The 25,842-nt window shown below is 32.9% G+C and overlaps 2 protein-coding genes across 2 annotated transcripts in view; one reads left to right on the forward strand and one right to left on the reverse strand.

The window, feature by feature from the left end:
- Smg5 (Smg5 nonsense mediated mRNA decay factor) overlaps positions 1 to 15,557 on the forward strand; it is a 42,902-nt gene extending 27,345 nt beyond the window's left edge. Inside the window, exons 5-6 of the mRNA XM_072544214.1 lie at positions 8,531 to 8,840; positions 14,924 to 15,557. Coding sequence (XP_072400315.1) covers positions 8,531 to 8,840; positions 14,924 to 15,312 — 699 coding nt within the window. The 3' untranslated portion in view covers positions 15,313 to 15,557. The remainder of the gene's footprint in view (positions 1 to 8,530; positions 8,841 to 14,923) is intronic.
- Positions 1,877 to 6,648, reverse strand: LOC140450563 (uncharacterized). Its single transcript, XM_072544221.1, has 5 exons — positions 6,063 to 6,648; positions 5,577 to 6,005; positions 3,551 to 3,787; positions 3,166 to 3,484; positions 1,877 to 3,107 (listed from the first exon to the last, which is right to left on the reverse strand). The coding sequence occupies exons 1-5, from the start codon at positions 6,454 to 6,456 to the stop codon at positions 2,210 to 2,212; spliced, it is 2,277 nt and encodes a 758-aa protein (XP_072400322.1). The 5' UTR covers positions 6,457 to 6,648; the 3' UTR covers positions 1,877 to 2,209.
- Positions 15,558 to 25,842: the final 10,285 nt, after the last annotated feature.

Consider the following 25,842-nt stretch of genomic DNA (forward strand, 5'->3'; position numbering starts at 1 on the left):
GGAGATTGCAGGTCAGAAAAGAGACTACATTCTAAACAGCAAGGTACATTTGCTGTAATTGGTGGGTGGGCGTGTCTTAATTTAAAATTTGGCGGGTTTAATGTTTATTGAACTGAAAATGGGGTATTGGTAGGAAGAGGATAATATTCGTATTTTAGGATTAAGCAGACTTATTACAGTTTTATTTGAAATGTCTTTAATTTTCCTACATTGAAAATAACAAAGTACATTTGCTGTGATTTATCGGTAGATGTATATTAATTTAAAATTTGGCAGATTTCATGTTTATTAAAATGTAAGTTGGGTATTGTTTGTTTGTGTTTAAATGACTGCGGACACTAAATCAATTCGCCAATCCAATCTTACAATTTGTACTCATTTTTTAATTAGTCATTGTTTCCTATACAATCTTATCCTAAATCTATTACTAGTATTGAGCTATAATATATAGTCTTTTTTTTCTATTAGGTGCTTTTAGTTATTTATATATAAAATAAGTGATGAGGTCCTCAGAGTTCCGCAGTAAACTGTTCTGCAGCTATCTACTTAATTCAATAGCTACTTTACTGTGGACTGTCCAAGTTCCTTTTTTTTATTTGTTTCTTATACATTTTTTTTTTTATTTTTTATAATTTTTTTTTAATTTTTTTTTCTAACAAATTACAAATTGAGTTTAATATCTAAAACATGTTTATACAATAATCTATATAAAAACTCATTGTTTTCTAATGTTAATAAATAACTTAAATTAATGGGATGGTGGACATCAGTCAAAGAATACAGCGAATTTAAAAAATTATTAACCTTATTGAAAATAAAATAAGAGAACAGTACAAAATGTTATGTTATAGGTTACCCATCTGATTACAAGTACGTTGTGGACTTTCATCTAGCTTCATTTTAAACATATATGATGGTGTAAGACAGTGGTTAAATCTCATTCTGCATATAGTTCTTGTCATATCCTTTGTACACTCCATTTTAGCAAACCAAGATTTATCCGTAATATGGTTTCTGATTGCTCTGTAATGGTTTCCTGTATTTATATTCTCATCAATATATCTTTCTTTCCATTCTTTGTTAAGCTCTTTGAATGTGTCTTATTCTATATCTCTAGACGTACAAAGATAATGATTTAATACTCCTTGTGTCACAGCGTTTTTTGCCAATTCATCTACTATCTCCATTCCAGTTATTCCACACTGGCTTTTAATTCATGCCAACTTAACAGTTTTGCCTTGTTGCTGAAGTTCTTTAATTTTATTTATTATATATAATTCAACATAATTTACTTTTGATTTAGGATTTATGGCACTAATTTTACTTAAAGCGGTTTTGTTCACTATAAATTATAAACTTTGAATGATTTATATTAGATAAATATTTTAGTGCTTCCACTATCGCTATTAATTCAGCTGTGTATATACTCATGATGGAATTGAGTTAAACATTTTACTGTTTTTATTATTGTTATCCCAGTATGCACATCCCACACCTTCGATAGTAACTTGGATATTAGTACTAGATATTTTAGGAATAAGCTGTATCATATCCTAGTGCTGTTTTTTTTTATTAAATATGTAGGTATCATTGTTTTAATTTTTTTTGTAGGCATATGCCATCTCAAGTTTAATAAAAATTATGTAGTCTTTCCTTTTCACTTTAAATTTTTCCATTGGCTGTTTTATAATAAAAATTGCTATTGTCGAAAACTTGCGTTATATATATCCAAATTGACTTTTATCTACTTTTCTTTCTAGAAAGTTGAACTAAATTGTGTTAGATTTCACCATGAGGTGAAAAATTTTTTGAACAAAATTAAGCAAATGTTTTTACTGGAAATAAATATTGAAAATCAAATAAAACACTAAATAGCTATGTTTAAAATTTATTCTTTGAGGGGGGGCCTTATTGGTGCAATGGCGAAGGTAAAACCCCTCTAAACCCCGCCTAGGACCCAGTACATCCCGATTTCAAAATACAACTCTAATATAAAAGTCTACAAATAACATCATTACTTAACATGATTTAAAATTCAGACCTAACTTAAGCATGCATACATATATTTTATGAAATTTTATTATCACTAACTAAGTAAACATATAATGTTAAATTAACTTTCTTGTAAATAAGCCTATAAAGCTGTAATAAAAATTCAATACAGATACAAAAACAAAAAATACATGTGAGCTACAAGAATTTTTCAAATTTAATTTTTAATCAGTTTCTTTTTTTTATTGGAAGGAAAATATTGCTGCTTTTCCATTTTTCGCTTCTTTGTAATATCCTTAGAGGCTTCCTGAAATTTTTCCTTCGCCTTACACTTTGCTTCTTCAACACCTGTCATAAATTTTTCTTTTAATTGTGTATAACTTTCATCATCTAAGTCAACTAAGCTGTCCAATACATTTTTCCAGTGTTGTATGTCTTGAAGACGTTGTTGGATGGTATTTTCCTGGATCATATTTCTCTGTTCCAGCTTCTTTGTGATAAATTCATTAATTTCCTCCTCATGACTTGATTTGATAATTGAATTTTCTCCCAAACACCTTGCAGCATCATCTAAAACAGAGTTAGTACCCACACGCTCCTCATACATTCTTACCAAGTGCACATGCTTACACATGGTATTTCTCACCACATATTCAGCACATTCACACTGGTATCGATGAATACAAATTTTACACACTCTACAAAACAATGTCTTACACTCATTTTCACACAGTTGTCTTATACTTACATTATATAATTTATTAGGATCCCTAAAGGATTTTACCTGAAATTGCCCGTACACCTTCACATTCTTCTTAACTTCCACTTTTTCTTTCATCATTTCTGCTATTTTGTGCGCTTTCGCTATAATCCTGTCTTGATAGTTGTTGGCATTTGGTCTTTCCATGTCTATAATTCTCTTCCACATTTTGATATCTACTAAATCTTCTATTGTGTCCAATAATTTTTCAATTCTCACTGCTGCATTTCTTCTTAGATGGTTCGTTTTTAATAAGTTGTTGAATGATTCGATCGCCATATTGGTGTTGATTCCTGAATTTCTTCTATAACAGTGGGCCCACATTTTGATCCTCTCTCTATTCTGAAAGTAATACCTACAAAAAAATATACTGAAGGGTGACTTAAAATGTATGATTTCATATATTTATTTACCTTGCCAGATAATTTAAAAAATCAAGCTCATTTGCTTCTTGTAATTTTCGTAAATATATATTGCATAAGTCTATAAATCGAGCTTCATTAGTTTCGGTAATAATTCTCTTCATTTGATTTTTCATTTCTTTCTTCAAATTAGTATCCTGTATTTTCCTCTTCCCTTGAATGTTCCAACTCCTTACAACATGCCAGGTGCATAACAGCCTCCTTGGTCGATTTCCCATTATCTTCACCCATGCATTATAATATTTAGGATCGTCATCACTCATGAAATGGTCTGCCTGAATTTCTGTCTGCATCTTATTCTTGAGGGCTCCTAAAGGGTTTTGAAAATTATTCTTACCAGTCATAAATTGTCACTAGGTACTCATATAATACATACCTAAAAAAACTTCTTGGACTAGTTGGTCCAGTCTGTTTGATAATAAGAATGCAACTGGAAAACCCGCATTTTTGTCATCCTTAATGAGAACTATTGTTAAGTCCATCCCTCTTTTGTTAGTGCCATGTGTTCCATCCATACAAATTATGCTAGAGAATTTTCGTAATTTATCTTCCATTACCGAATTCATAAATCCTAAGACAAAATCTTCTTTTTTGAGTATTTCATGTTGTTCTCCTAATAAAAATAAACGACCAAAATTATAATTTACTCAAAATTTATAGTTTAGAGATAATTCGAGATAAATGTTAAGAGACTGAATTTTTTTTGAATATTTTGATAATCATTACTTCTATTTTTTAAGCTTACTCTGTCAATTACAATATAAATTACATTTTAAAGTAGATAATTTAAAAGTCTCATAATTGAAGTTACCTAGTTATAGTACTGAGCCCATGATATGATAGATCTGAGGACAAATGTAGATTCTGAACCTTATGAAGACAAAACAAAAGAATCTTCAACAACAGACTATAAAATAAAGCAAGTTATGAAAACATAAATGAGAAAAAGCAATCCAGTAAAAAAACCATAAAATATGCATTCAAAAAGTATTAGGCATGGAGGAAAAACAAAGAAGTGAATGGTTTGAAGAAAAATAACTGAAAGAAAAAAACAGAGCATATAAAGCAGCAGTGACACAGGACCAGGTAAGTAAAAGCAGAAGACAAACAGCTATGAAAGGAAGAGAAACAAGTCCACAAAAAAAGGAGGGAAGTATAGATAGACAACAACTTCAAGAGTTACAAAATCTAAGTAAAAGAGTAGTGGCAAAAAAGTCCTACATGAAAATAAGCAAATGAAAAACAATATTTAAACTTAGGACCATGATGTACTGAGATTACAAGCATTACATTGACAGAACAACACGAAATAAAAAGATGGACAGAACATTATAGGGAAAAAATGGAAGAAAGCAGAGATGTGAACCATATAAATTACATTTGACCAATTAGATAACAGAGAAAAAATATCCCAACAATGGCTAAGATTTGAACAGCAATAGATAAACTAAAACATAATAAAGTAGCATCATCAGACTAAAAAATATCATTTGATGATACTGAAAGCAAACCACATATTGAAAAACTAACAATTACCTGATAAATGGAATACTGTACCATTACAAAAAGGAGAGACTAGTTGGAATACAGAAACTACCACAGAATCATGCTTCTGAATACAGCATGCAAGATACTGTCTCACATTATTTATGAGATCATATGCAGAAAAAGTTTTAGGTAAGTACAAATGTGATTTCTGACAGAAAATATCAATAATAGATCAGATATTTTTTTCTACAGTAAATTCTCAAAACAATTAAATGCAATATATCAATAAACACAATCTTATCATAGATGTTAAAAGTGAATATGATAACCTAAATGGAGGGTAGGTATCTAATCCAAGGAATAACTCAAGGAAAAAATCTTAAACCACACATATAAATGAGTAAAATAAAATTGTATACCAGGATCTGAATATCATAACATTCATACAAATAGGACAGCTTCAGTAGAAGGGACATGTGGAAAGGATGGAAGATGAAATACCTTAAAAAATAAATGTCAGCTGGACATAAAACAAGAGGAAGACTGAAGAGTATATATAAGGAACAAATAAAACATTACATTTTTAAAAATCAAAAATTTGACGAACATACAGAACAGAATCGGGAGGTATTCTTAAATAGACAAAGAACCAAAAAAAGTTGTATGTTGATTTTGATAAGTGAGATTTATTACATGAGGGAGGCAAAGGTAACAAAGCAGTAAATTTGACCCATAAACTATCACCACCTTCACAATAAAATTAGATATGTAAAAGGCCAGTAACTACAAACTTAGCAGTTATATTATTTAAAAATGTTTATCGCTTGTATAAAAAGGATTGTTACATGAGCAGCCACACAAGATTAATTATTATAAATAAATGTGGTAGGTATTAAAAATTTTTTGGTGTTTACCTTCTTTCTTGAATAAGAAAGCATAATTCTTGTTGTTAGCGTTCCATTCCTGAACCTTTAAGGCTGTTGCTACCTTATCATTTTGATCCCGTTTTTTGTGTATATTATACTTTCTGGATAAATTTGTGATATCTTGACTTGTTAATAGGGCAATTCTTTCTAGTTTTGGTGTTTCCAATTTTCTTGAATCATCTAAAATTCTACTGGGTGACACCCCAGACATTAACTTCTCTACAATCGTTTTTTCTTGTGCTTTTGAGAGATGCATGGTTCTTAATTCTTCTTTATGTCCAGCATGTGTTTTCCAATAACTGACAGAAACTTGTCCTTGATCTCTCTGTGTACAGAGCAGCCTGGAAGGGCAGATTCCTTTAATTTTAATTGATCCACCAGATTTCTCTGTCCTAATTTTATTGTTGGGCTTATATCCTAAAGATAGACAAGTATAAGCTTTAATTATTACAAGTAACAAAGTATTGCACCTACCGTTGATATTACTTCTGTTACACTCATAGTATAATATCTTATAATCATTTCCCTTAACCACTCTACTCATTGCATAACTTGTCTCAATTTTCTGCATATCTTTCCATGTCTCATATTCTTGTTTACTAGAAAATTCTAAAGTTATTAGTTCAATACTCACCTGGTGGTGGTCCTTGAGATGTTTTCGTAACTTCTCATGACTTTCACAATGAGTTTCTTGCTCACATATCGGACAAACTATATGATTCATTTTCTTCTTGGATACATCTATGTTATGCATTCTTTTGATATGACGATTTCGTAATTTTACATTTTTAAATGTTTTGCTGCAAAGGTGGCAGGCCCCTGAGAGAATTTCAGAGCTTGTTGAAGTAGATGGAGTACAGGAATCCATAATTTCTTGCTAAAACAAAGACTTGGATAATTAAATATGGTGTTCTAACGAACAGATTCTTAAAACAATTTAAATGAAAAAGTTTTAAATTGAAATTATTTATGTAAGCTTGGAGTTGGAATAAAACCAGCGCCAAACAGAACAAAAAAATTTTTATGTGCGCTTGGTGTTAAATAAAACCGCCAATATAAGACACATAACCTCACAAATCATATGTCGATAACGACCAATCATAGCAAATGTACCTTGTTATTTTCAATGTAGGAAAATTAAAGACATTTCAAATAAAACTGTAATAAGTCTGCTTAATCCTAAAATACGAATATTATCCTCTTCCTACCAATACCCCATTTTCAGTTCAATAAACATTAAACCCGCCAAATTTTAAATTAAGACACGCCCACCCACCAATTACAGCAAATGTACCTTGCTGTTTAGAATGTAGTCTTCAGAAAAGACCTTTTGGCCGTTGGGTGAAAGAGGGTACATCAATAAATCACCCTATTGTATTGTGATTTAGAATGCAATAATTTAAGTTAATTGAGACCGTAATACGAAACCGTACACACGTGTGCATATTTGTGACACAGAATACAAAGGAAGTCAAATTCTCCGTACTTAAAACATAATACATGAGACAACCAGTTTAGCAATTTTACGAAATAACAGGAAACAATATATTTTACTAAAGTCGTTAGGATACAGCAACACCATTTTAATTACATTTATGTTTATTATCTCTTCACCATATCTTCCTATGCACACAAGTCTTTTGTTTTCCTCTCGCCTTATCCTTGCGTTCCATCAGCAATATTCTTTCACATTTTTTTCTTATCTCGTGTCAGATATTCCGTAGTACGTCGTAGTATTCCTCAATTTTTTTTCTTCTGCTCCTTCTATTGGTTCATACATTTGCGTTATGTACCATTTTTGAAAATGTTTATTTTTTATTTCCTATTCTGATATTCCTCTGTAATCGATGCATTAACGATATTTATTGGGCCATAAATGCATACTAACACGTATTCGATCCTTTTGATACAGAAAGCGTCGAATGTGCCTAACCCTTTCCAGCGATACCACGAGCCGTACCTGTCATGGCACCTGCTACTGAGTCTGTATCTGTCGTTGCTGGACGGAGCGGCATATCTATTTTTGCTCGGACGCCAATTTGTCATGGGTAGCTCTTTTAGACAATAGACTCAGTAAAACTCAGGTTTAATTTACATAGAAATATATTTTAAATAAATAAAATACCAAAATAAAATTGTATCCAAGATATGTACAGAATTATTCAAGCGTTAATCCGAGGGACGGCTGTTTCGACGACTAGATGACCTTCTGTTTAATACCTGCGAAAAACAAATGCCTGCGTGTTACTACTCACGCGGCGAAGACGGAAAGAACGGGTCAAAGGAATAGAGATAGGAGGGGCAATCAACAATCGGTCCGGCGAAGTGAGGACAGCGACTAATAGTCACAAGAAAGAATAGGTCTGTCTCAGATCAGTACTCCAAGACCGGGTATGGAACACTCTAGCAGAAGCGGTTGGACTTCAGTCAATACCCTAGGGCCAGTAGAGTTGTTATCAGATCAATACTCTGACGGAACTCACCTTTCTCGTGTGGCGGCTGCTGTTTTATACGGTCTTAGGCCTTCCATCTCCTCTAGCGCACAACGATGGAAGAAGAACTTGCGATGGGAATGCGTATGTACGGAGCTCTGACGGGACTGATGAGGCGATGCACATCGTTACAATAATATGGGAGCATATTATTCGCCCCGTCCTCTTGTTGCCTAATTATGAGAAATAGATATTGAGGGGTAGATTAAGAAAAATTTGGTGATTGGGAGAGAACGAGATATGATCGAGATATAACGTCTCAACTAGTCCCATTATATGATCTGCGTAATATAATCTCTTCGGTAATATTCTCACGTCGTCTGTTCATTTGCTCGTAATTATCAAATATAACAGATAAACATTGTTTTCCTTTGTTTTTTAATGTACTTGTTAGGAATAGTAAATGTTTTATTTGGGAGTAAATTATATCTATGTTATGATTTATTTTAGGACATACAAGACTCCCTGGCCACCACAACGTTCAACGGCACCTCCAAGCGTACGTTCTCCCCCAACTTTGACGACGATTCTTCAAGTAAATCGCCAAACGACGGTGGAGGGCAACTCAACAAGATGAAGCACATGGGTCAGCTATGGCTAGCAGCAGAGGTTCGAGCACTAGAAAATAGAGTGGGCGCCGGCAAAACCACCGCTCTTTCTCCTTATTTGGTCTTAGACGCCGATGCGCTGATCAAGTACACGTTCATGGTGAAGCAGTTGGTGCATTCTAGGAAATTTATAGTGTTGGTTCCTACAGCAGGTACGGTATTTTAATAGGTATGCATAGTTTACAAAAATTATTGCATCAAGTAGTATAAAAAGAATCAACTTCTTAACATTACTTTAATATACATATAATATCACTTTAAGTCGTCTGATAAACAAATTTCAATCATTTGACATATGAATATTTTTGAAAACTATTTAGGCTATAGTAACAAGATAGCTAGTTCACAAAAGACAAGCAATGCAAATATTGAAAAATTAAAGTACCAGATTATGATTTTGGTCGGTTTAGGAGACTATTGTACATATTTTTGAAGATATTATAAGCAGACAATATTTACAAACTACCTATAAGAAGATTCGATATATTTTTTGAACAATCAATATCAAAATTAAACGAAAAAAGTGTAGAGTCCAGGCACGCCTGTAAATATTTGGGGCATGCTTTTGTTGTCGGCTGTGTTTAAAGCTTTGGCCGTCATTGAATCTTTGACATCTCTCCAGGGCTCTTTGTCTACCTAGTTTTCTTCTAGTGGACAGAGTCCATTTTTCTATCTTTTTTGCCATCTATTTTCAGGCGTTCTCTGCAGGTGTCCAAACCAGTTTAATCTGTTGGCTCCAATTGTGTCTAGTTTTCTAGATTAATTTCTATTTTCTATTTCTGGCATTGATGTTGATGCAATTAATTTTTTGAGCTTTTTTTGAGGCGGTTGAAAAAGGAATTAACATTTCTTTTAAGTTGTGTGCAACATCGATAGTTGAGCCCAAATCATCTGCGCTGGCCATAATTTGCGAATATTTATTAAAATGTTGACGTCACAATGTGAAGGTGTCCACGATCTCTTGGACAGAACATGTGCTAACATGAAAATGGTGATGACTGAGAAAGAACTCCCTAAACATTGTAAAAAACAGAAAAACTAGTTATCTAGGACATATTTCTAGTTTCCTACGACTAATAATGGAAGTGAAAGTGGATGTCCAGGAAGAAGAAAATGCTTGTGACTAAAGAATATAAGAGACTAGACAGGCATGGACACCCGTTTGTTAATAAGAACATCCTTCAGTAATGGAGAAGCTACCTTAAGAAGAAGATTAAAATGTTCCGCAGTTGTCTAATTTCTAAAAGACTATGTGACAAGGGAGACGCGCTAAAGCATCTCTCTGTAGTAATTCCAATATGTGTTGACTGTAGATAACTTTATGCATTATTTTTAACCTTTCTTCTTGTGGTGCCTATCCGTTATGGATGTTGGACACTAACATGGCTATTCTGACATTGTTGACTGTTGCCCTGAAAAGTCCGGTAGTGGTTAAGTTGAACCATTTTCGCAGGTTATGCAGCCAGGATATTCTTCTTCGTCCTGGACCTCTTTTCCCATGCACTTTACCTTGAAGTATGGTCCGAAGTAGGTCATATCGTTGTTCATTGCGCATTATATGGCCCAGGTATTCTAGTTTGCGACGTTTTATGGTTACGACTAGTTATCGCTCTTTACCCATTCTTTTAACCTTTACCAGTCGTATTATTTTGCCTGGAGTGGCTTCATACAGTTTATTTCTAGTATGCAAATCATAAGCTGATTTAAAATCAATGAAAAACAAATACATAAATAGATATTGCAAAATGCCAGTAACTACTATCAAGCATTGTAAACTGCTGCGAATTGTTACAAAATGGATGCTCAACTGCTACTAATCTTAGTACATCCTCAAATTTCCAACTTAATTTATACAACCTGTTACTTTTTTTGACTGTTGTTATAATATGCATACAACTAACTGATTTAAAAAACTAGTGTATCTTGCAGACTGTTGTCAACATGTATCGTTGCTATCAAGTTGTAAACTGTAACCAACTATTGCCTACTAATTGGTAAGATTGATACCAACTGTGTTGCAACTGATATCATACTATGAAACGTATGATATGGAGAGAATGATTGAAGACTAATAATTAAAAATTCTACCAACTTTAATATGATGGTAGAAATTAGATTCGATTAGAATCTAATTTCTAATCCAATATTATTGATTACTATTCAGATATTATTAGAAACTAGTCCAACCACCTAGTAACTTTGGAATAATTTCATTAACCATCGTAAACCGCTACCAATAAGCACTAATTACTGTTAGTTTTCCTAATGCTGTTTTAAATTTGCCATTTATTGTTTTCTGGCAATAAACCACAATAATTGTAATTAAAATTATATATTTTATTGACTTTTCTACTTCCAGTGCACAAATAGTTCTCTGAATGTAAAGAACTTACCCAAATAAGGAAGAGAAAAAGCTGACAAAATCTTATACAGGTATTTGAAGGTTCTAAAAGGTAAAATGGAGGAGAGCTGATGACAAATCCTGTAAGGCGCACAGCCGATTTTATTTTGTTATTTAAGTTCTTTAATTTTGAGAATTTCCAAATTAAAATACATAGAGTTTACCGAGATAATTGCAAAAAGTCTTTTTTTGTAGTAATTTATAAATGTTAATAACTTTTTTGCATAATGACATGTAATATAACTACTCAAAATTATGGCAGTTAATTGAGTAATTAAAATGTACCAAATTTCAAACAGAGCGACCTCCCGGATAGCGATTATTTAAACAAATGTACTTGCCCAAACAGTTACTCTAGAGTTATTTTGTAAATCGCAATCCATTCTTTGATGCTTCATTTTTAAGGTATATTTAAAAAAAATTCAACATTTTATTAAATTTTTTATTAAAAATCAGTTTGAAAAAGAGCTGACTTTTCGCTTCTAAACATTTATACTAACTTTGATATTTTTTTTATGTCACACGGTTTTAAGTAGGCTCAATGAAAAACTGGTGAAAAAAAACAGAACTTTCTGTTTTTCAAACCGTTTTTTAATATCAAATTTAATAAAATGATGAAGTTTTTTTTTAATATACCTTAAAAATGAACCTTTAAAGAATCGATTGCGATTTACGGAATACCTCTAGAGTGATTGTTTGCTCAAAAAACGTATTAGAAACGTTTTATAGGCAAGAAATGATTTTTTCACTTTTTAAGATGAAAAAAAAACAAAGCAAAATCAGCTATGCACTTTCACGGTATATCTACCCCTCATATACCTTTTAGAATGTTCAAATATCTGTATACGATTTTTACGTCAAATCAATGTTTTTACAGATAGGTTTTGGTGTATATCCTAAATGTTGTATTTGCTGTCAATTGGCGGTAAATAAATTTTTGACGGTTTAATCTTACATACGTCGCATGTAATGTTCGCTCATGTACTATACTTCTAACCAAATACTTTGAATGGTATACTCGGTTCGCTATTCCCAGTCCGAACTGTCTAGTGAATTTAGTAATTATTTTTTTTGCGAAGTTAGTTACTTTTTGACAGACAAAAGTGGCTGGAAATTACTATACAACCAAGCACACGTACTCAGCCAATATTAATAGTAAACAATCTAAATAGTAAATAACATAGAACTTTGCGAATTACCGACAATTAATATTTATTTATCTGCACCATATAATAAATAGTTATGTTAAATTATAACAACTAAAATATATTTTTTAAATATATACTACCCAAAATTTAATGGGTTTAGTATACACTTCCACTATTTAGAATAATTCTTCTTTTTTTAAAGAACGAAGCTGCAATAGTAGGATACTTGAGCTATTAATACTGAGAAGTAGGAATTGTTGTGTTGTAGGTTTCCGACAATGAATCTGTCAGAATATGCCCGAGCTAAGCGAGTGGAGTATAATATTATTATTCCAATATCAATATAAGGATAAAGATATCAATATAGGGAAAATAATAATATAGCAGGACGTAGTAGTATAGTATATAGGCTAATGAAGCATCTAAACAAATATGCTGCACGTTTGAATGTTATCCTAATAGATCAATGGAAAGGACACTATAGAAACTTATGATACAACCCGAACTCAGATCTCGATGAACACGAAGAACAGAAGATAGTCGTGGAACTTTTAATATACGGAGGCAGCCTACTAAAAGACTCCGACAATTAATAAGCGCCTTGGAAGAAACGCGAAATATCTAAAGAGTGGAAGTGAGATCGCTGTTTAAGACAGAAAACGGAGGAAACTTCAAGAACTACCGAGGAATAAGCCTGCTGCTAATTTTATGACATCCTAGTCAGTCATAATAAAATATAAAATCCAAAAAAACATTGCTTCCTCTAATTAATTGTCACAACCGATTTTAGGTTGGCATAATATTTGGAAAAATGGCTACTTTTGAAGTAACTAAAGTAATTAATATTAATTATTTGATGCCTTACAAAAAATTAAGTTTTAACATTGTACTTCAGGAAAAAACTTTAAATTAAATTATTTTAAAATAATAAAATAATCTTTTTCCTTTTAGACATAAATCTAGATCTGGTAACTTTTGCAATATTTGGTCAAAACTGACATCAGAAATCTGTTAAGGAGATAAGTGGACAACCGCTATTTTGTTTAGTGCTACTACTGCGTCTGCTAGTAAACCCCGCGCCCCAGTCGTTAGTAAAATAGTCCGCTGGTAAGCTTTTTTTATTATTTTTAGAGTTTTAATAACCAAAAATTTGTTTAAAATAATTGATTATCTAGTATGTTGCCACAATTCTTTCTTTAATCTGATATGTTTAAATAATAAGTATTTATGTAAAATTAAGTCCAGTCCCCTGTGCTATGAAAGGGCAGGCGCCTGTTATATTTACATGAATACTTAATAAAACAAAATTATTTAAACATATCAGATTAAATAAACAGCTGTGGCTACATACTAGATACACAATTATTTTTAAAAAAATGTTGTTATTAAACTCTTAAAATACTAACAAAAAGTTTGCCAAGGGACTGTTTTGCTAAGGGATAAGTATTTATAATTGTGCCGATGCAGTAATTTTTGTAGAACTAATTAATTAGTAAAATAAATTTATTGTTTTCAAATTGTTCATCAAAATCTCAGTTTATTAGTTTGGGGTCAACTACCTCAATAAAATTCGCTCGTTAGTGATAAAATAACAAGGGAATAATTTCTTTCTCTTCTTAATTTAGGACTCGATCCTATTCATTCTTACAACTAAGTATTGTAACTATGATATCCAGCTCTCGTACCATCGTTTTGGGGGTCCCAGGTGGTCTTGATATATTGGGTTTTTCAGACAATTTTTGTGAGCCTCTCATCGTCCATTTTGCTGATGTGGTCTCTCTACTCCCTGCGTCTTTGTCTAGTTCATCTTACGATATCCCGGACGCGGCATTGTTACCTCTTATAAACTCATTCTTTTTTCGGACTTGGAGTATGTACACTCAAAGAGTATAACCGGTAATGGATTTCAGCGCTCTCATTTCAGTTGTACTTCGGAGCTTCATGGTTACAGCTTTTTCCGCTGTGGTCTCCATCGCGTAGGTCATTACTGGACTTACGCAGGTCTTATATTATATTCTCACTTTACTTCCCATGACTCCAGATACCGTCACGTAGGTATCTAGATATTATTGCTGCTCTGTTAGAATGTGCTCTGACTTTTTCCTTGTGGTTTCTGCTACTGGTAATATTGGCTCCTAGATATTTGAAGTTTATGACTTGCTCAACACTTTGGTTGTTTGCCGCTAATTTATATCTCCTAAGTTCTCTGTTAATCGTGAGTGACTGTGTCTTTTCAATAGATATAACCATATTAAATATTTCTGCAATATTTTGGAACTTGTATAGTAATTGTTGTAGGTTTATTAAAGTAAACTGTTAATTATGGGTGACAAAATCTATAATTAATCTCTTCACAATGTATTCAGAACTACACAATGTTTTACATAGCCTCCGAGTCTATCGCTGATCGTCGCTGTTGTTCTACCGATTCATTAATGAATTTTCATTGCTGCAGATTACAAGTCACCAGATTCTTTGTTGTTTTCTATTTTTTAGATTTAATAGCTTTTCAGTTAGAATTGGGTCTTTTTATTTTAAACAAATTTTTCATTATTTTTATTCAATAGGTAGTTTTTCACCTGTTGCTATTAATTTGTGAGATCCATTTTCATGCATAAGTAAAATTGAAGCAATGTGTCTAACAGTTTTGAGTGTGAAATAATAATATACCTTTCTCTGTTCTCAGTTGTCTCGGCGTTGGATGATCTAAAGCGAGAAAAGATAGAAGCAAGGGACGCCATCAGATGGCTCGAGTCCCAGTTCCACCGCGGCAACCGCTTCTTTCGCGCCCAGCGCCCTCAAGAACGAGCTCCCATTCCTTTCATCAAATACCCCAAGAAGAAAGACAAAGAGATGCACATCTATATCCAGATAATCGAATGTTGCCATTTTCTAGCCGAGCAGCAAAAGGGCGCGTCAAACGTCGTCACGCTGCTCATTGGAAACCAAAACGTACTATCGAATGGCGAAAACAAAGAATTCAGTTACGTCGGATTGGCGCAGTCAGTAGGAATCGCCATCGAATCCATCACTAGTTTCTACGGAAAATGGAAGAAGACCAAGGGCAAAAGGTGATGAGACTGTCTACAGGAATGATAACTGGACTCAGATTTGATAGGAAAAAGGCGAAGGCGTGTAGGGAAAACCATCGCAAATGCAGCCAAGGCGTGTATCTTATCTTTGGATTTATTTAATACTAATGAGAATTTTATACTGTGGGATTTTAACAATCTTAATATTATTTTTGGGCATAATTCATATTATATTGTTCCCGTGTAGTTCTTTTGTTTTAATTTAATAATTAAACGATCAAATTGAGTATCATACACAATGTCTTATTTTTTCTTTGAAGAATATCCTTTTCATAATAAAAAAACGGGTGTGGCAGTCCAGTGGGACTGCCGGTAGAAGTTATACTTCTATACACGCGTTCGTCGGTACAAATTTATATGCGAGTCAATCTGCACAATCATTACATATGTAATGCTATAGGTAAGAGAGAGCAGAAAGAGAATTAGGTATACAGGTATATGGTGCATCGTTTGCTGTATATAAACATTTGGCCTGTAATGTGAGTATAGTACCTGTGAGTATAGTAAGTAAATGAAGGATTGAATCAATATTTTAATGAAAATATATATATTTTTATTTTCATATATGTATAAAAGGAGTTGAATGCAAAAAAATTTTTTTATACATACTCGAAAACCGAAGAATACGAAAATTGAGGACTTACCATTAACAAAACGGAATATCTAACAATAAAGGACGACGAATAGACCCACAAATCTCGATTATAGATATAAAAGATTGCGAATAATTTAAATTCCTAGGGACAGTGAAAACGAAGGAAGGAACATCGAAATAGGACATTCAGAAGAAAATATAACGGGGCCAAAATGTGGTACAAACACTAAACTCCTTACTTTGGCCTCCTAAAATTAGTTTACAAACAAAAATGACAATCTACAAGGCGGTTGTAGAACCAATTTTGACGTACGGATCTGAATGTTCGCAAATGACGATGAAAGAGAAGAAAAAAACTGGAAATGGTAGAAATCTAGCACAAGCGTGCTAGAAATCCAGACTTGGTCACATCCAAAATGAAATAATAAGAAGAACAGGATGGATTTATAATATCGTAGATACAATAGAATCCAAACAACTTTTATGGTACGGGCATGTAATGCGAATGGAAGACGAACGATGGCCAAAACAGGCGTTAAACTATGTTATATGTAATGGAAAAAAGGAGAGGAAGACCAGCATTAGAATAGAGAGAAGAAATCAGAGGAATAATGACAGATAGAGTCATAAATGATAATGAATGGAGCGACCGAAATAGGTGGAGATCGAATGGTTAACTCATAAGCGAAAATTAGAAAAAAAGGAAGTGTCACAACCAACCACACTACAGGGGCAGTTGTGATACTGCTTGAGGTTGGTAGTAAAAAGCCATATTAGCTGATTAATAAATTGTATAATCTTCTTCTGAAAAATATAATATGTACGTAACAAAGGGAATAAAATCTGGGAATCCTTTAATCGCTTATAACTAATAAGACACTGTGGCATATATAGTTGTTATATTAGTTTTCATATTACAATCAGTTAAAAAAAATTAACTAAACATTTCTAACTATACATTAAGGTAACTATTTCAAATTACAACACAAATTTGAAAGAATATTATACCAGAATCAGTGAAACAAAGAACTAGAAATGTCTTAGGAATAACCAACAATTACGTAAATATAAATAGATCAACATAAAAGAAATCGAAAGTTGATGCTGAATTTTAAAAGCTGAAAAGTCATAAAATTATGACAAATGTAAAAAGTGGTGCAAATTTTGACAAATGCCAGGCGAATGGAGAAGCAGTGTATTAGTACCTGTCTACAAAAACAAGGGAGATGTACAACAATGTACAAACTACAGGGCCATAAAACTACTTAGTCACACCATTAAAATATGGGAGAGAGTAATTGATAGACGGGGACGTGAAGTAATCGAAATATCCGATAATCAGTTTGGCTTTATGCAAGGCAGATCAACAACAGACAATTTTCATTATAAAGCCGTTGATGGAAAAGTACAGGAAGAAACAAACTCATATGGTATTCATTGATCTTGAGAAAGCATATGATAGAGTTCCTCGGAAGATTATGTGGTGAATATGTAAAGATTGTGAGAGACGTGTATGAGAGAGTAACAACTAGTGTTAGAACAGGTGTGGGAGATACTGATAAATTTCATGTGAAAGAAGGATTGGACCAAGGCTCGGTGCTTAGTTCTTATTTATTCTCATTAGATCTGGATCAAATAACAGCAAAACTATAAGGTAATGTTGCGTGGTGCTTAATGTATGCTGATGATGTAGTGTTAGTAGGAAATAGTGAAAGCGACTTGGAACAAAAACTGGAACAGGTTTAAAACTTAGTAGGACTATAACAGAGTATTTGGAATATTCATTTAAAGATAGAGTTAGTACAAATATAATAATATATATGGATGTTGAAATGATTGTCAAAGTAATAGTTTTAAGTACCTAGGATCGGTGTTACAGAGTAATGAGGGAATAGATGGAGATGCATGCAGTAGAATTAGGGTTGGATGGATAAAGTGGAAGGAAGCGAGTGGTGTGTTGTGTAACAGAAAAATTACAATGAAGCTGAAGGGAAAATTTTATAAAATAGCCTTAAGACCAGGAGGAACAAAAAATGTATGTGGCGGAAAGGAGAATGCTTAGATGGATGAGTGGAGTGACAAAAAAGGATAAAATAGGAATGAGTATATTAGGGGAAGTCTAGGGATGGCACCAATTGTTGCCAAGATGAGAGAGCATGGAGCATGAGGGTAAGATCGTTTGCTCATGTTCAACATAAAGACGTTAATCACCTAATACGAAGAATTGCTGATCTGCGGGTTCCTGGAAGTAGTATGAGAGGAAGACCTGGGGGGGAGACGCTTAGGCAGGACCTGTCGGTAAAGGGTATTAATATTGATATGACCCAAGCTAGAAACTTATGGAGAAATGTAATTAGGGAAACCGACCCAGCATAGGGATAAAGGCAGAGAGAATGATGATGATAAGGATGATAATGTTGATGAAAAGGTGCAAAAGTAAATTTATTTTAGAGAGATTGTAATAAATATGAGTTTTTCAAAATCCACGCTACATGTACCCTTATGTGCAAGGTACATTAGCAATATTAATTTTGATATCTGGTATATCTTAGATATTAAATTATCACTATTTTCCAGGGTGACTAAGCATGTATCCATATATTTTTATACAGAGTCCGAACAGAGTAGATTGGATGGCGAAGTTCGTATCCACTGGTATGACACGTCCCAATGGTTAACAAAGAATGTTCTATGGGTATACAGAACGTAGGACAAGTATGGATAAGGTATAACGAAATAAACCCCCACTGATCAACTGAGAACGTGATATGTTGACTGTAGATTTGTTGGTTCAACATGGCACGTCGGATTTGTTCTGTAACTACTGCGCTCCCCAATCCCGAAGTGTAACACCATCCTATTCAGGGATCATAACTCATGGGGGGGGGGGGGAGAAAGTGTTGCCTCGTTAAGCTGGCTAACTCTGATCAATTACGGCCTTAGCGTGGTATGGGTGCACTATCGTGCTCACAGCATTTCGTCCCAACCCGTGGAGACAGACAAGAATGGACAGCGAGAGAAAAGAGATCTCAGAAATGAGAGATGCTTCCGAGTTTAGACATAATAACATGCCCTGGAGAGACTCCAGTTGCGGGCTCTGTCTCTGCTACAAATATTCATCCAAAAAGGGTTACGAGAAGAACAGACTCTGAGCCAACTCTGAACAATTGCCCAACCGGAGCTTCATACAACTGGCGTAAGTATTGGAATAGTGCACTGGGGGGGTTGAACCACCAAAACCCCGCCTGGGTGCGCCACTGGACTATAGCTTTGACACGGGCTCACTGTCCTGTCTGACAGCATTTCATTCCAACTCGTGGAAATGAAATTGACACGAGGCAAAAAGGGATGTCCCAGATGATGACTCAAAAATAAAAGACTTCTCTAAATCCATAATTGGAAAGAAGCAATTTTAAACGTTTAAGATTGTTTGTAGTGAAAGTTTAAATTCAGAATGTTTTAGACTATATTTAATATTAATATTAACTAACTATATAGTTAACAGCTTTATAAAACCTGAAAGAGTACCCTTATAAGAACTATAAGATACTCTGATCAAAAGATATCGAATTTTTACGGAATACAATTTGACTTTGCACGCGTAACTGAAAATCACAGGTAGCTTCAAGCGTTATTTCTGAGAAAACGGTTCATCTACATCAAAAGTGCTTATAAACATTTTTGTTGAAAATTATCTGTTATATTTTTTATGTGAAATATTTTTTTTTCTACGGCTTACAGATTCTTGGTAAATCGATTTTTTCTTTTTTAACCCTCCCCTACGGGGAGTGGTTTTAAAGAGAGGTCAGGGGATAGGAGAAGTAGACTTTCATATTTTTTGGGGTCCCAAAATTGATATTCTTAGCAAAATTCAGCTCGTTCGTGTGATTTTTAGAGGTTCAGTGGTATTTTCGTCTCTAACGCCTGGAGCATAATTTCAGTAAATTAAAACTTATTTGATAACTTGTTTAAGATCAGCGATGACAAATTTTTCTTGGCAATTTTTTCAATAAAAAATGAAGTTGAAAAAAAATATAAAGATGACCAAAAACATACAAAAGTCTGCAGATTTAAAAGCTAGAAAAAAATATTTTTAAATTATTTTTATAAAGCTTATATATTTTATTTGTCATTTCAATTATATTTTGAGATTATATTAATTGTTGTACTGTTTTGTGTGTAATGGTGCTATAGCTTCACTTAATGTATTTTTTATGGTATCAAATAATGCAATATTTTAAAAAATACCAATTCCAAATGGCATTTATGCATGTATACCTGTATTCTAATATTTTAGAATATGTCGTAATAATTATTGTCAATATATCAAAATTATTACTATATTAAATAACTCCATTATTCCAACTTAATTAAGTAAAATTTCTCTGGTGTGATTTTCGGAAAAATTAATTCAATTAACTTGATATTGAATTATTGACAAATAGAATGACAAAAATCTTGTATATCATACGTACCTAAGTAAAAGCAACAGCATAACTGACTCTCGCTCCTTCGTCGCTCGAACTTTAAATGCGCTCGTTATGCTATTCCATATGTTGCATTAATGAAAAGTAAATAACTATTGTATCATATTTTAAACAAATAAATTTTGACACAGTTCTTTATTGTGTAATTTTTATTTTTTGTCTTTTAATTTCCTTTTGTATACCTATTCTTGTATGAAAGGACGCCAAATTTTATTTTGTCCGAGGTGCACAGATCCCTAGAACCGACCTTGCACATACTAAGTAGTTACAAATACGATCGTGCCTTCGCTCGATCTACTTAAACAACATTTTATCTTAGAAGCAATAAATAATAACGAATTTATTATATTGCCAGTATGCCAGTCCTACTCTTTTAAATCACCCTAGAAGGAGACTATGTTGATGAATTAGGTCGAATTTAGGCGATCTACTCTAAAGGTGGGTACACATATGCTCCGAATACCGTCTCGAACCCCGTCGCGTTCAGCGACGCGATCAACAGAAGTTCGCGACGTTGTTACTTCGATGTACGTTGTTGACGCGTCGAGGTACGGTACGCGGTTGCATGACTCCGTCCACACTTGAGAACGCGACGGGGTTCGAGACGGCATTCGGAGCATATGTGTACCCACCTTTAGGTGACTAACATAATTGAAAAACTAACCAGACTAAATTGTAGATGAGCAGAACACATAGCGAGAATGACAAATGTATATAGCTAAGTAGCTATTGGAATGATCTATGGGCATAGTGGCTACTGGAATGGAGACCACGTGAGGACCACTAGCACTATGGACTCATGACTTGAAGAAAATTAATAAAAAATGAGAGCGACGCATAATAGATGGAGTTGAAAACAAGGAAATAGAGCATATATTTAGCAGTGCAATTCCAAGCTGGATGATGAGCGGCCTTAGATTTTCTAGGTAAATTGGTTGAGTTTACCGAAAGTAGAAGCTGATCATAGCCGCAAATGTCATACATGGAACAAAAAATTTCGGTTTAGCAGTGTTGGCATGTTTTTATAATATATATGCTGTATTCTTCAGATATAAAAAGATAAAGCTTTAGAAAAGTACATTTTGTTTACATTATGTTATGAATTCTGCAATTTTTTATTTATATAAAACAAGAATGAGTAAATATTTGTTTCTTTGGAGATTAATTGCAGTTAATTATTAGAAATTTTTTTTTTTGGCAATTACTTACCCTTTGATAGATTAGGTGATAGATTTGGCAATCGTCAAATCAGCAGTTGCCAGATTTCAACAGAGGTTTGCAATTAATCTCGAAAGAAACAAATATTTACTCGTTATTGTTTCATATAAATTAAAAATTACAGAATTCATAAAATGGTATGATATTTTTTTATATTTGAAGCATACAACATATGCATTATAAAAACATCCCAACACTGCCAAACCGAAATATTTTATTTAATAGTTGACATTTGCGGCTATATTCAGCTCTACTTTTGGTAAACTCAACCAGTAAATTATACTACGGGTGCGTTCATTACGGAGACCATGACATGGTATCCTCGCTTAGAGCATAGCACTGACAGTGAACGCTCGCATTTAAAATAATGCATTTATTTTACGTGGCGATGATAATATAATACCATCCTATGGTCCGATCGAGGGTCGGCGCCTCGTGAACGCACACTAAGTTTAATGTAAAAGATAAATACAATAAGACTGTAATAAAGATTATACAAAAAATTGTAGTTAATGTTAGTGGATGGAATAAATAAATGATCTATACCACTGTGCTTGATTCAGCAAAAGAAAAAATCAATATGTGTACTACTTTCCCAATTTTAACACATATAAGAGAAGGTTGAATCTTATTTATGTATATTTAACTTATTTCCTACACCAACTCTTTATTCGATAATTACGTGTTAATAGGAAATTATTCGTAATTTTGTCACTTTGTAACTCTAATCTATTTTGGTGAATCTGCTCTTGCTAATATATCTCCAAAGTGGTAATTGTGGCGTTGTGGTCACAACGGCCGCTCAACTGCTCATTAACAGGGTCTCGCGTTACACTGCACACTCTATAAACCTAAAATGAACTGACCTCGTCGATCTATTTATATTACGGAAATATTTCGAAGATGTACCATAATATTATGAATATTTACGCAAAACTTTCGAAGAAGGGAAAACTTAAATACATGGGACGTCAGATTAAATGGAACACTGTATAATTTAGGGAACATTTTTAAAATCATTACCATTGCCTTATCTCCAATGTTTTATCAAATATTAATTAAATTATATAATTATTTACAGAAAGAAAATATTTTGAATTTTGGCTTCTTTTTCGTAACTTTAATAATATAAATCTTTGATTTTAATAGTAAGTCAGTAGCGTGTGGTATCTGCTTTAGCCGTATATAAATACATAGGTAGATCCAAAGGAAGGGCGATGAGGGCGATCGGCCACCCTCTCAAACCAAGTGATTTAATTTTTTTAAACTTTAAGCTCCAGTTTTATTAAAAACTTTACAAAAAGCAACTTTAGATGTTAAGAATTACTTAGGCCTAACTATAGACGACTGTCTGTAATAATTATTTATTTTAGTCAACATGATTCAGTCATATTTTAAATCTTTCAATTGATAAATCTTTATCACTTCAATCTGTGAGAAATGTAATTGGAATGATGAAAGAAGTAATTTATTTTTTTAAAGTTTGGTCAAATCGCAATGCAGTTCTTAAACAAATAAATATATAGTGGTTTGTACGGGGCGAGATGGGGTGAACGTCACAACGGAGTTCTTCAATTTCTAAAATATCTGCCAAAAATCTACGAATGCCTTGACGCTATATCTGCGTGGAGTGACCTACAGACCGCTGCAAAGGTAAAGATATTAAAATCGGCTATATCCCAAACTGTCTTTCTTGTAACGACTATCTGCTTATCAGTAGTACGTTCTAGTACTTTACCATTAAGTCGTTTCTTTCAAAAATAAAAAATGTATTTAAAATCAGCACGTGATATGCTTAATGATGTTTTGAAGATTTTGAATCGAAAGCAAGAAAAATGTAATTAGACAAGTCGAAAAGCTCGGGTTCGTGGAAAAATATTCCCATGAGATTTTTTTTGCATAATCACTTTCATGAAATATCCTAAAATAAGGTTCAAGAGGTCGTCCAGGCAAAAAGTTCAAATTTTTTTAACACCTTGACTACCTTGTGAGACGCCGGCATCCAACGTTATTAAATGATTTCAAATACCCTAAATCAGCCGATTAAAACGAGAGTTTTTAGTTTGTCGTATTAGTTTCAAGATGAAGTTATGAAATTGTAGTTACCTTGGTTTTTGAAAAAGTATAATATAACCTGCATATTAGATATTAAAAGTAAAATATGATTTTTAATGGATTCAGATTAATAATAAGGTAAAAAAAATTATTGCTTAAAAATTAAAACACAAATACCAAGTTACAAAAAATAATCAAATTTAATCAATGATTTAATGTTTTAAGTTAAAACAGTCCAAACACATACTTATAGCATTTTTCATATAAAAATGCTTGCACTTCATTCAAGATTTACGACGTCAGAACCCCACAGCGTTGCCAAAACATCAGAATAGTTAGGAAGTGAGGAATTTTTAAAATGTCAACTATTTGTCAAACTATTATATTCACAGTAAAAACACTTAGTTTTAAGACTACTGCAACACACTAAAATACATAAGAAAATATTTTAATACAAAATTATATATTCTAAATTTTAAACTTACCTCTTTTAGGGCTTTAATAGTAAAAACGTCCCGCCATTATTTCTTGTTGAAAATAATCTATCTTACATGAAAGCTTATCAGCTTTCTACAGACTATTTATTTGTTTTGGCATAGCACAATCACAATAATAATTAGTTTGTAAAGCTATTAATCTAAATTTAATATGTATTTATAAATACAATTTATTATTATATATTATATTATGATCAAATTGTGTAAAAAATCAAAACATAAACAAAATTCTTACTCTAAAAAAGCGGCAACACTTTATACACGTTTGTCACACGCTGAACTGTCAATAAAATTTTGAGGTATTCCCGTATCAGTTGCGTACAATGGTCTAATCTATTTAATTAAAATTATTATTTTGTGGAATATTAGTATTACAGTTATTTCATAAAATTTATAATAACAAATATTTTTGGTTATTTAATGAATATAATTATTACACATGTTGATGCCTATGAAAGATCGAGCAGTCATATCTGGGTTTCGTATTATTAGCTGTGTTAGGAAAATTTGACTCTAAGGTTGACGTTCTGGAAATTTTAAGTATAAGTGACGTCACTTTATATAAATTGTGACGTGCAAGCATTTTTAGATGAAAAATGCTATATATGGATTTCCTGAACAACTATTACAAAACGTTGCCACTTGCTTGCATTTATTCTGTGCAAACTTTCTAATGACTAATTAGCAACTTATTGTAACATGTCATATAACGCTTTCTCTTCTTTCCGTTTGTCTCGTCTCTTTATTGTTCTTCGATCAGCTCATGTTTTTGGACTTTTTCAATTTTCTCGGTCGAATTAAATCCAAATCTTTAAATAATTTACAATCTGAAATCTCTAAATGTACCTAATGATGTTGAATGATGATGAATAAATGTTTTTACATGTTATTGTTTTATATAGAAGATGAGCGTTAACAATCAAGGTTCCCAAAAGTAACTGCAAAGCTACTTTGTAATACCATCTGATAGTTCTTCTTAACACACTATAATAGCTGGCCGTTTGGTCAGATATATAGATATCTTGTTTGCATTTATTGTAAAATTTTTGTGAAATATTGTGAAACCTGGATTATGAAGGTTAACATGATGAACAAATTAGAAGCCTTCGAGATGTGGTTATATCGTAGAATGCTCAGAATATCATGGGTTCAACACATTTCAAACAGAGAAGTCTTGAACAGAGTAGGCCAAGGTAAAGGCGACTTAATAAAGATGATAAAAAAGAGAAAACTCGAATATCTGTGGCATATAATGAGAGGAAGCAGATACAGGATAATGCAATTGATAATCAACAGAAAGATCGACGGAAAAAGAGGAATTGGTAGAAAGAAATACTCATGGCTCCGAAACCTTCGTCAATGGACTGGCTTATCAGCAGATGAATTATTACATGCCGCACAAGATCGAGAACGATGTTGGCAAATCGTCATGGAAGCTACCCACGCCTAAAACTTGGGCACGCTACTCAAAGAAGAAGATTAATGTCATTTCTTCTCGCTAAATGTCCCGTGGACTGCCATTTTCAACATTTAATTCTGTGGATTACATCAGTGATCTTAGTTTTCTGTCTGATCCATTCTATTCTTTTTCGATCTTTCTATGTTATAACTAGCATGCATCGCTTGACCTTTGAGTTTCGTTACTTTCTCTTTCTTTAGTG

Source organism: Diabrotica undecimpunctata, chromosome 1 (assembly GCF_040954645.1).
Source record: "Diabrotica undecimpunctata isolate CICGRU chromosome 1, icDiaUnde3, whole genome shotgun sequence".
NCBI lineage: Eukaryota > Metazoa > Arthropoda > Insecta > Coleoptera > Chrysomelidae > Diabrotica > Diabrotica undecimpunctata.